The following is a 12,363-nucleotide window of genomic DNA, read 5'->3' as shown; positions in this document are numbered from 1 at the left end:
TATTTCTTATATAGCACTGAAAGTGTACACAGTGCTTTACATATAATTTTGTAACCACACCTCTGGAATGCCCTTCCCCTCAGTACCCGACTAGCATCCTCTCTATCCACCTTTAAGACCCACCTTAAGACACACTTGCTTAAAGAAGCATATGAGTAGCACTGTGGATATTCTGAACACATGATACATAAAGCTTGGCCCCCTGCAGACGCACTTACCAGAATTCCTCCTACTGTCTCTGTACGTTCTCCCTACCTACCAATTAGACTGTAAGCTCCTCGGAGCAGGGACTCTTCTTCCTTAATGTTACTTTTATGCCTGTAGCACTTATTCCCATGACCTGTTATTTATACTATCTGTTATTTATTTGATAACCACATGTCTTAAAGTGCTTGAAGCGCTTTGTACATTAATGGCGCTATATAAATAAAGACATACAATACAATGCAATACAATACAATACAATACAATGACTCCCTGCCCAAAGAGCTTACAATGTAATATTGGTGATTAGGTACAGAGAGATTAAGTGACTTTCCCAAAGGCACAAGCAGAGCTGACACTGGGATTGGAAGACGGCTCAGCCACTTCCTTGTGTTTTACTAAAAGCTTCTCTTTCAGACTACTCCCTAAACTTTTGACAATACTTGTCTATTTTCACATCCTATCTCATATCTACACTTCTCCAGGACAAATAGAAATTTGAAGTACAGCCTTTTTTGTGTGTCTCAAAATAAATTGTAGATGGTTTTCCATTCTCCCAGCTTTAGAAAAAAAAATGTCAATGTCAACTTCAACCAAATACCTAGGAATGTTTTCCATTGCAAAAAATCGTACTTCCCTCCCCTTTTTTTAAAAATAATTCCTTAAAAAAATGCTTTCACTTTTGCTACCAATACTGTACCAGATTACCATGTACATTAAAAACCCAGGAACACATAACATTCTTAGTCATGACCTGCCTCCAATCCTCTAGAACAGGCCTGCACAACATACGGCCCACGGGCTGCATGCGGCCCGCCGGGGCACCCAATGCAGCCCGGGACTGACCCCCTTCAACCCTCCCCCTTCACCCCCTTCAACACCCCCCTTCAACCCTCCCCCTTCACCACCCTTCAACCCCCCCTTCACCCCCCTTCAACCATCCCATTCAACCCACCCCAACTCCCCCCTTCAACCTCCTTCCCCGGTAAGGACAGAAGGAGCGTGCTCCAGCATTAAGTAGGAGCACGCTCCAGCAGTGTCTGTGTGACTGCGCTCTCCCCCCCCCCTCACCCTCCTCCAGCAGGGTGATGCGCTCTAGCAGTGTAGCGCGACCTGGAACTTCCGGGGGGGGGAGCTGCTGATATGGGCTGGGGGGGCTGCTGAAATGGGCTGGAGGGGGCTGCTGAAATGGGCTGTGGGTGGCTGCTGAAATGGGGTGGGGGGCTGCTGAAATGGGCTGTGGGGGCTGCTGTGGGGGGCTGCTGAAATGGGTTTGTGGGGGGCTGTGCTGAAATGGGTTTGTGGGGGGCTGCTGAAATGGGCTGTGGGGGCTGCTGAAATGGGCTGTGGGGCCCGACTCTGTTTTCCTTGTGAGGTGGGGAGAGTGGTGTGAGTTGCAGGGGGGGGAGAATGGTGCGAGTTGCAGGTGGGGAGAGTGGTGTGAGGTGCATGGGGAAGAGTGATGTGAGGTTCAGGGGGGGTGGGATGTGTGTGGTGTGCAGGTGGTATTGTGTGTTTGATGTGGAGGGGGAGTATTATGTGTATGGGTGAGGGGGAGAAATGGGGGTATGAGAGATCGATGGGGAGTCTCGCAAAGGTTGATGATGGGTTTTGGGGAGATATGAGGATGATGATGATGAAGGGTGCTGGGGGAGATATATATGAGAGGTACTGGAGGAGAGATAATGATGATTTTACCCGTGCGGCCCAAATCTTTTTTCCTTGAAGCAGTTCCACCCTTCTCACTGTACAAGTTGTGCAGGCCTGCTCTAGCACAATCTGTTCTTTTTATGTAGAGACCCAATCATTTACACCTATAGAAATAAGCAAAAAAAAACATGACTTCCACTGAAGTACTAGCCCTTGTGATTTTCAGTGTACGTCATAAAGGCACTCTAATGGTTGAGACCTAGATGGTCTATCCTAATTAGCTGCTGTACTAGATAATAATCTGTTCACCAACGTGGACATCTTATTACAGAACATTCAATGTGTGGGCCATATTTTAAAGCAGCAATCCGGCAATTTTCACCCACCTGTTTTTTTTCTCCCTGATAGGAACTAGTTGGTCCATGCGGCTGAACCATGATATTTTTAGTTCTGATTGCCTCTTTTTCCAGAGATTTTTGCCAGTAATGGTGCAGGTGTTACTTCCTTGGTTTAAGCTGGGTTTTCAGATTAAAAACTGCAGTGAATTATGTTGCAGAAAATTATTGAGGTTTAGCTCAATTAACCCATCAGATCCCATCCCCTAAAAATAATGGGTGGTCAAAATGAACACCCTGGATTGCTGCTGTAAAATTGCAAGTTTCAAATGCATTTCTGTGAAGTGTTTCATATATTCACATTATTTTATTTAATAAATATTGTTTTTGCCAGAAATTGAATGAACCTTTCAAATACTGTATTTCGTAACTTGACTTTTTATCTTGTTTGTAATTTAGGTTTAGATTTAAGGAATTTGTACCATGGTATCATACCTCTGCTGCATACAATAGATGTTTGATTTATTAAATGGTACATATTAGGTCAGCTTTAGATATGTATCATTGGCTGCTTTTACTTTAATATGTGACCCCATAGTGTTTTTACAACATACACTTGTATAATGCTATAAAGTACATTGCATTGTGCGATAATATAACCTCAGTATCTCTACAAGTACACTACATGATATTATTTTGTTTCTAAAGGTGTAGAATTTAAAAATCTGTTGCTAACAGATGAGGCACAGAGAGATAAAATTACTTTTCCAAGGCAACAAGGAGAGCTTGAATGAGTTAGATATTCATGGGCCCTTTTCTGTAAGCTCTGATACACACGAAAAGCATAATTGAAGTTCGTGATATCGGAGTTTACAGAATAAGGGCCATGGACTCCAATATATATATATGTAGATACAGTACAGTATATGCATAAAATAAATAAATAGAATATTTTTTGTTATGTAAATTACCTTAATTGTATAGTAGTCATGTGGTATATATTTGGTACGAGGTTTGAAAAAAGTTCTGAAAAATAAAAATCTACATGGTTTGACATGTCATTGCTTTCTTTAAAATGGGGAAGTTCAAAAAGGTCTTCTTGGCCTTGAAGTCACGTTAAGAGCCTTCAGGAACATTCATAACTGCTTTTTAGTTACCTTATTCTGTGGCATTAAATTATGCTAAGACTGGATAATTCATATCTAAGTCTTTTCTATTACTGTGCACTGCAAAAAACGTGTGTTTCACACCATAAAGTTGCTTAATAGTTACTCACACTGCCATTATGTGCCTGTTTCCATTGAGTAGACATGTACATCACTAATACATACGTATAGTTTCCAGTTCCACCTAAAGCAATTTAAATATACAAGCACTCAACAGAGCAGACTGGTCTTGTATTAATACATCTTCACTGCTAGCCAGATGCCTCTTACACAGTGAAATGGCTTTTGACAAATACGGCAGAAAAATGCTAATTAATATTGTATACATATTACTTTCTAAATGGGTAATATTTTATAATATAGTTACATGTTTTTATTTGAACAGATATATCAAATCTGAGAGATCAATTATTCTGATAAACTTCTGTCTATCAATCATCTCATCCAACATTCTCATCCTGGTGGGCCAAACACAGACACATAACAAGGTAAGACTTATTATATAAACCCCTTTCAAATTGCTGATGTTTGTTTGCATACATTACATGTGTGTGTCAAATATTTTTTGACGATAAAATGTTTGTGGATAAACCATTTTAGCCCTGAAAAAGCTTAATCTAAATCACTTTTGGTATTAAATAATTCTGGGTAATATATTTTGTTCCTGTTGCTTTGTTTTTATTTATTAAATGTCTGCTTTCAAAGATAAACTTATGTTGTTATGACCTTGAACTGTAGTGCAATGAAATAATGCTAAACAAAAAAAATCGCTTTGTTGCATTTATATACTTACATATATACATGCCTGTTTTTTTGTGTGCATAATATTATCCTTGGATATTAAAGGATACAACCTAAAGGCTGTAAAAATAAAATTCAGTTGAATGTCCACATTTATAGTGTGATTTTATAACATGCAATAATTTTGCTAGACCATACAAAATAAATTCATGTAAGACATTTATTCTGTCAGTGAAACTCACACTCTATTTCTGAGAAATGTTTCAATTTGTCATCCACAATGTGGTAAAAGGGTAGTTGATATAATGATTTGCTATCATGAAGTGATAACTTCATATATTATATTTATGTATACTCAGCCGCACTTATAGTCAGTGAGTTCCTATCTGTGTACTGTGTGGGAAAAGAAACTGAAGCTTCATTTTAAAGAATAGTTTGCACACTAATAGTAAATGTTTTTTATTTGTAAGCTAGTTTCTATTCTCTGCTTATTTACTTGCTGTCATTCTAAAAATTAGTAGTGGTCGATATGGTTTTAGAAAGTGCACGCTTATTGCAAATTGGGGTCGTTTAAAATGTATCAACATAATTGTTCTGCACGCAATATTCCAAACACTAGTGCCCGGGGTCAACATAGTACGAGGCATGGCATTGAGCCCGATCTGGAAGTAACTGCCATTCAAGTTATGGCAGTTACTGCCAGATTGAGCATGTTACTACACAACATGCTTTGATGACTCCCGGACAATGTCGCTTCTTCTAAATCTTCTACAAAAAAGATGTTTATAACCCAACTTTAAGTCATATGTGAGACATGGCACCTTCTGTCTAATTTGATTATGCATGTCTTATGTGTTTGATGTGATATATCCTCCTATGTGAAAAAACAGAAAGTGAATCCCTGCGCTTCTCCCAAAACAAACTGCTTTTAAACACTGACAAGACAATGGTATTTGGGATGTAGCCTACATTTTTAAAACTTCCAAAGACTGAGCTCCTGATCAGAAACAACACTAACAACACCCTAACTCCTGTTACTAGTTTTAGATACTTGGGCATATGGTTTGACTCCCATTTAACATTTGGGATGCACATTGATACCCTGACATCCAAAACCTATGCCAAACTGTGTACTTTACAGGAACAAATCCTCCCTAAGTCTCCTGGTCAGAAAGCGTATCGCACAGCAGATGCTAATGCCAATCATCGACTACAGGGACATAGTATATGGCCCGGCACCCCAAACCCACTTTAGCAAACTTGACACCCTCTACAATTCAATATGCCATTTTGTTCTCCAATGCAACTACAACACACATCACTGTGAAATGCTCAAAGAACTAGATTGGTCATCACTAGAGTCTAGGCACAAAGTTAATCTTTCCTGTCTTGCCTTCAAATACTTTCTGGGCAAGCTACCCATCTATCTGAACAAGCTCCTCACCCCTACCACATGCAGCACATATCATCTGAGATCTGACTCCAAAAGACTGTACAGTACGTGGTCCCAAGGTTCAGAAAATTTTCCGGCCATTCCTCCTTCTCTTACCATGCACCCCAAAACTGGAACAATCTACCGGAGACTCTCACAGCCACTATCAGTTTAAGTTATTGCAAAACTAAAGCTGTCTCTCATTTTAATCTGGTCTGTAGCTGTTACATATGCCTATAATATATATTATCACTAACTGTGCATGCTATGTCTTGTATATAATGTATACCCTGTTCACTTATGTAACTTTATTTGTAACAATGTACTATTTGTCATCTTAATTCTATGCCCAGGACATACTTGAAAACGAGAGGTAACTCTCAATGTATTACTTCCTGGTAAAATGTTTTATAAATAAATAAATTGGGCTAACAATAAATTTACATAGTGAAACCTAAGTCTGTAAGACAAAGGAAACTTTGGTTACATCCTTTGATCAAATAATGTTAAGCCTGCTAACCAACATCAAGGTACGTCTCAATAGCAGGTCCCTATGTTAAATGCATACGTATGTACTGTGAAATATACCCGGAAGGGGTTAATAAACTAAGTTTAAGCTTATGTAACTTAGTACAATTAAAAACTGGTATATATCCTCCTATAACATGAAAAAGCTTATACCAGGGGTGCGCAAAACATTTTTTGGTGCGTCTCCCCTGTCTGCTCTCGTCTTTTGATGCACCCCCTCATTACCTCGCATGGCCTCAAATGACGCCGCGGGGTCATGTGACGTCACGTGACCCGCTGCAACATTTAGCGTCATGTTACCATGTAACCGTGATGTCACATGACCCCGCAGCGTCATTTGACGCTGCGTTGCTATGGTCACGTGTCTTGCAGCCGATTGAACCTCGGTAAGTAGAGGTTGCAGAGGCCTCGAGCGGTCCCCCGGCATTTAATTTAAATGCCTGGGGAAGAGCGCGGGAACTCTGCAACCGCACGTGCCCCCCAAGTTTGCACACTGCTGGCTTATACAATTTCAACTGTGCTTTTGTGAACTGCGTACACTTACATTTTTTACCAATATAAAATAAATATAAACCATTTGAGAGTATTATAACTTTATGTCTCCAATACGTGCAATTTTAGTACAAATATGAAGTCAAGTTTCATGGCCTTTAATTCACATTTCTGCTATAGTGTTGTCTCTAGGTTTTGTTAATATCCTCTATAGTTCTTTGTTTGATTTTAGCTTTGTCAGTGTATGAATTGTGAAATATCACTGAATGCCTTAAGGCAAATCTGTAATTATTTTAGTTGTTTCTTTTGAAAGCTTGTACTGTAATTTTCTTATGACATTGTACTGTAGATTTGATAATTTTTTGATCACAAATAAATAAAGTCATATATTACATTTATTTCTCCATCCGGCATTGTCAACGTTTTTGAAAGAAGATAGGCCATGTTATTTATTTAAGCCAAGATAATAGTTTTTCATTAATACCTACTAGGTATGAAAACACCAACAAAATATTTTATCTAAGAAGCATATATGAAATGTAACCATTCATTGTGTATGTGTTTGTGTGTATATATATATATATATATATATATATATATATATATATATATATATATATATATAAATCATCAGCCCTTTTCATTCCACTGCTGGATGAAAGCCTACCCAATGGCCTCTTCCAGGTATTGGGGTTGGAAGCCTCTCTTCTCCGCCTGCTCCTACACATTTTACTTACTTTTGGTCGTTTTGGTCTTTGAGTTTCCCTTGAAGTCCAGTAGAGTACCATCTTTGTTAAACTATGGTAATTTCTTCTTGTGATATGTCCTGCCCAACGCCATTTTAATGTCTTCACCCTTGTGATGATGTCACAGACTTGTGTTTTGTTTCAAACCCATTCATTCTTTTTCTTGTCTCTTCGGGTAATACCCAGAATACATCTCTTAATACTTATTTGAGTATATATATAAGAGTGGATTATTAATTGAGTAGTGGGTGGAGTCCATCCAGCAGCGAAAAATACTATAAAAGACCCACAAGTGTTTTTCATCAAATAGACTATTCTGCCTTGGTGTCAGCCTAGTATATTGTTTGAATTATTCTTATATTGGCATTAAGGTTTTTTTTGTTTGTTTGTTTGTTTTTTAAGTATTTGAAGATCTCGGTATATGTTTATATATTGTTTAGCAATGATTTTTTCTGCTGTCAGATGAAAGAATAATATAAATATCCAGTGTAAATGTTTTTTTTAATATGATGACGTGTGTCTTTATATTTCTTATTTTGTGACATGTTCTTTAACTTTGTTTGCAATATATACAGTACCAGTATATACCTCTTTGAATTCTATTGTTTTACATATCAGGACATAATAACAATTATCTGTTCCTTAGTAGGTCTAAAAATTAGGTAAATACAACATCAGATGAACAACAGCACATGACATATTACACCGTGTCATGATTTATTTAACAAAAATAAAGCCAAAATGGAGAAGCCATGTGTGAAAAACTAATTATACCTTATGATTCAATAGCTTGTAGAACCACCTTTAGAAGCAATAACTTGAAGTACTGTAATCGTTTTCTGTATGACTTTATCAGTCTCTCACATTGTTGTGGAGGAATTTTGGAACACTCTTCTTTATCATTGGGTTTGTGGGCATTTGTTTATGCACAGCTCTCTTAAGGTCCAGCCACAACATTTCAATCGGGTTGAGGTCTGCACTTTGACTGGGTCATTGCAACACCTTGATTCTTTTCTTTTTCAGCCATTGTGTGTAGATTTGCTGGTGTGCTTGGGATCATTGTCCTGTTGCATGGCCCAATTTCGGCCAAGCTTTAGCTGTCAGACAGATGGCCTCACATTTGACTCTAGAATACTTTGGTATACAGAGGAGTTCATGGTCGACTCAATGACTGCAAGGTTCCCAGGTCCTGTGGCTGCAAAACAAGCCCAAATCATCACCCCTCCACTACCGTGCTTGACAGTTGGTATGAGGTGTTTGTGCTGATATGCTGTGTTTGGTTTTCGCCAAATGTGGCGCTGTGCATTATGGCCAAACATCTCCACTTTGGTCTCATCTGTCCAAAGGACATTGTTCCAGAAGTCTTGTGGTTTGTTCAGATGCAACTTTGCAAACCAAAGCCGTGCTGCCATGTTCTTTTTAGAGAGAAGAGGCTTTCTCCTGGCAACCCTTCCAAACAAACCATACTTGTTCAGTCTTTTTCTAATTGTACTGTCATGAACTTTAACATTTAACATGCTAACTGAGAGCCTGTAGAGTCTGAGATGTAACTCTTGGGTTTTTTGCAATTTCTCTGAGCATTGCACGGTCTGACCTTTGGGTGAATATGCTGGGAAGTCCACTCCTGGGAAGATTGGCAACTGTCTTGAATGTTTTCCACTTTTGAATAATCTTTCACTGTAGAATGATGGACTTTAATTTTTTTGGAAATTGCCTTATAACCCTTCCTAGATTGATGGGCAGTAACAATTACTTCTCTAAGATCATTGCTGATGTCTTTCCTCCTTGCCATTGTGTTAACACACACCTGAATGCTCCAGACCAGCAAACTGCTAAAACCGGCTTTTATAGAGGTGGTCACATTTGCGTATGATTAATTAATCAAGGGCATTTGATTAGCATCACCTGTCTGCTACTTAGCATCTTAATTCCTATGGAAGCAATAAGGGTGTACTTAGTTTTTCACACATAACTTCTCAATGTTGGCTTTATTTTTGTTAAATAAATCATTACACGTTGTAATATGTCATGTGTTGTTGTTCATCTGAGGTTTTTATTTACCTAATTTTAAGACCTGCTGAGCAACAGATGATTGTTATTATGTCCTGATATGTAAAACCATAGAATTCAAAGAGGGTGTACTTTCTTTTTCACACAACTGTATATGTGTGTGTGTGCGTGCGTGCGTGCGTGTGTGTGTGACAGAGGGGGGCGGCTACTTGGATCTTCTGTCATCAATTGATTTTTAGAAGATAATTATGACACCCTATTGATTGCCTTATAGTATGTGATGCCAGTTTGTATAGTTCTCATTTTATATCAAATTTTATATTTCATTGTTTTGTAAATATGTGTATAAAAAAGGGCACTTTGGTAGTTCTAAATAAGTGCACTCTTTTTAAACATGAATTATCCATTAAAGATATCACTTTTATTTTTATTTTGTTCTTTTTTATTGTTTCAGCAGTCTTCCTTTGTGTATACTCTATGGGCTAACAATACCTCTATCTGTAACAAAATCATTCGTTAGTGCTAATGATACACAAAATAGGCATTCCTGCTAACAACGTATATCCTCAGAGCTCAGTCACAGTTAACGCAGGGATTTAACATAACGTTAAAATGCAAAAATAGTAAAAGGTGGCATTACTCACATCTAGACCCTGAAATAACTCTTTTACAGGGTCTGGATAAGTGTAAGATCACAGTTAATATATGTTTTAAAGCAGAAGAACATGTGTTTTTTTTTTCTAAATAGGTTTTTGAAGCAGGGGGTCTCCGGAGCCGAACAGTGTTCATTTCAGCTCCAGGGAACCCCTTGGTTCCTGAGACACTTACCTACAAAGGGGTTGATGGTAGAAGTTCCTGATCATATAGGCCACTAGGGAGGATGTCATGGCTTCCTGTCAGCTCCCGTGATGCGTGACAATTAATACGCCATTTCGATATCCTAGCCGGAGCTGCTACTGGCAACCCCTCCAGATTCGGGAAGCAGGGGGTCCCAAAACTAAAATTAATATGGTTCAGCTCCTAAGACCCCCCGACTTTAAATCTATAACTCTCAAAAAAAAAGAAGAAGCAAAGCAGGATTGCTGTTTTAACTATCGTATTGACCGGGTTCTTTTCCTCTCCTGCCTTCTCTTTTTTTACTTTAATTAAACTATTCCGGGAGCTTATAGAGCTAATGCCATCTTTGGGTATGACATGCTTAATGCCATGTTATTTGAAGCTAACGGAAGGTAGTACTAACTTGACATGGCGTTCAGCGTGTGCTAATGAGATCTCTAATTACCATTGGTTTTGCATGTATTTAGCTATATGGATACCTGTTAATCCCAGGGAAACTAACTGAAGTTACCTATTTCGGTATCATCATGTTAGTAGCCCAGATTTAACAGAGATTTGAGTATCATGTTAGTAGCCCAGATTTAACAGAGATTTGAGTATCATGTTAGTAGCCCAGATTTAACAGATTTGAGTATATACAGTACCACTTCGTAGCCACGGTAGCAAATTAATCATGAGTTTATCATTACTAGTTGGCCACATAAACTACTAAAGTGTTAATATATAAATATGTTTAAAATGATTAATATCATGTATTTTTGTCATCGAGTCTAGGTTGGCGAATGTTATTTTGCATTTTATATATATATATAGTCAAGATAAGCCTAGTGTGGGTAATACAAATTTTAGAGACTTTTCAGCAGTTGTCTTTATTTTTCAAGGTATCGTAGTAAAGTGAATAGCAGGATAATTAGTAATATTAAGTAATTAGCCGTTAATTTCTTATTTACATACTAGTTATCATAAAAATATTGGTGTGGTAAAAAGACCATTTCTACTGCTTTACCGTTGATGATATGGCTTACAGTAATTAAATTGGTCGACAATTCAAATTTGCATTACATTCTGCTAAGGCAAATGTTTTCAATTATCGACCTTTAGTGAATATAAGACCCAGGAAGAAAGTCAGAGAAAATAGTGCTTATAGGGTTGTTCAGTGAAGGACGTAATTCAATATTAACTGCGTTCATACTGTACATATTTTTTGTGTATTTATACAACTGCTTTATTGCTGTTCGCATGGTAGCTTCTATTGAAGTCAAAAGGAGTTGCCATGCAATAGTGCACTGATCGACACTATAGCGATTTAATGATTATCCCCCTACAGTAGTGTGTAATACAGTTTTGTACTTACTCAACAAGCAAATTATTTACATGGTGCAGAAATCTATAGTTTCAAGGAAAATGTAATTTGGATTATTTTAAATAAAAGAAAACTCTTATCTCCAAAAGGTCAGTCCACGATAGTTAGTAAATCAGAAAAGTTTTTTATTTACCGATTTCTTACTCTTTGGTCAGGACATTTGTAAATTTTACTATTCAGTGCATTGCATTATATAAAAGACATACAACTGAGGCAGTACAGCGAGAATCAACAATATTAATTCAGGAAAGAAGACTAGTAAAGAACATCTAAAGTAACAGAAAAAAGTTCTTACATAAATAAAGACTTGTTATTATTAATTACAAATGGCACATGAGGTTAAGGAGAGGCCCAGGTTGGTTGCAAAACATTGATTGTTTACTCAGAGTAATTGGACAATGAAATTAGCTTGTAGAAAAATCAGTTACTGCATATAATGTACGGCTAAATGAGGGATCTTTAGCTTCTTGAGGAAAGGATTGTGAGTACTCTAATTGCAGTACATGTTAATATTAATCACTAAAAAATGTATTTTGTGTACAGCCACAATTGCATAATTGTGAACAAGGTTTCACCTATTTTTGTAGGTTTGAGTGAAGACTTTTATGTTTTTTTCCATTTCTGTTTTTTTGTAATGCCTTTTTGTTGAACAGTGATATGGAGTAAAACTTGGGCAAAGAGAAGCATTTTATATTGATCTTTTTGTGTATTAAAAAGCATGTGCTCAACATTTTAGATGTGTGACGTTTTAATAGGATTAGTTACTGTTCCTTGGTCACATATTAGAATGAGATGTATCAAATGGTAAGATGTACAAAATACTATGGCCCTTATTCCGTAAGTAGCGGAAGTGCTGATC

General features: G+C 37.5%; 1 protein-coding gene across 13 annotated transcripts in view; it reads left to right on the top strand.

The window, feature by feature from the left end:
- ADGRB3 (adhesion G protein-coupled receptor B3) overlaps positions 1–12,363 on the top strand; it is an 892,370-nt gene that overhangs the window by 670,838 nt on the left and 209,169 nt on the right. For all 13 annotated transcript variants that reach the window (XM_075598089.1, XM_075598088.1, XM_075598086.1 and 10 more), the window contains one exon: positions 3,741–3,843. In XM_075598089.1, the coding sequence (XP_075454204.1) occupies positions 3,741–3,843 (103 nt within the window). The remainder of the gene's footprint in view (positions 1–3,740; positions 3,844–12,363) is intronic.

The sequence above is a fragment of the Ascaphus truei genome, chromosome 4 (genome assembly GCF_040206685.1).
Source record: "Ascaphus truei isolate aAscTru1 chromosome 4, aAscTru1.hap1, whole genome shotgun sequence".
Classification (NCBI taxonomy): Eukaryota; Metazoa; Chordata; class Amphibia; order Anura; family Ascaphidae; genus Ascaphus; species Ascaphus truei.
This window is presented reverse-complemented; position numbering and strand designations above follow the sequence as displayed.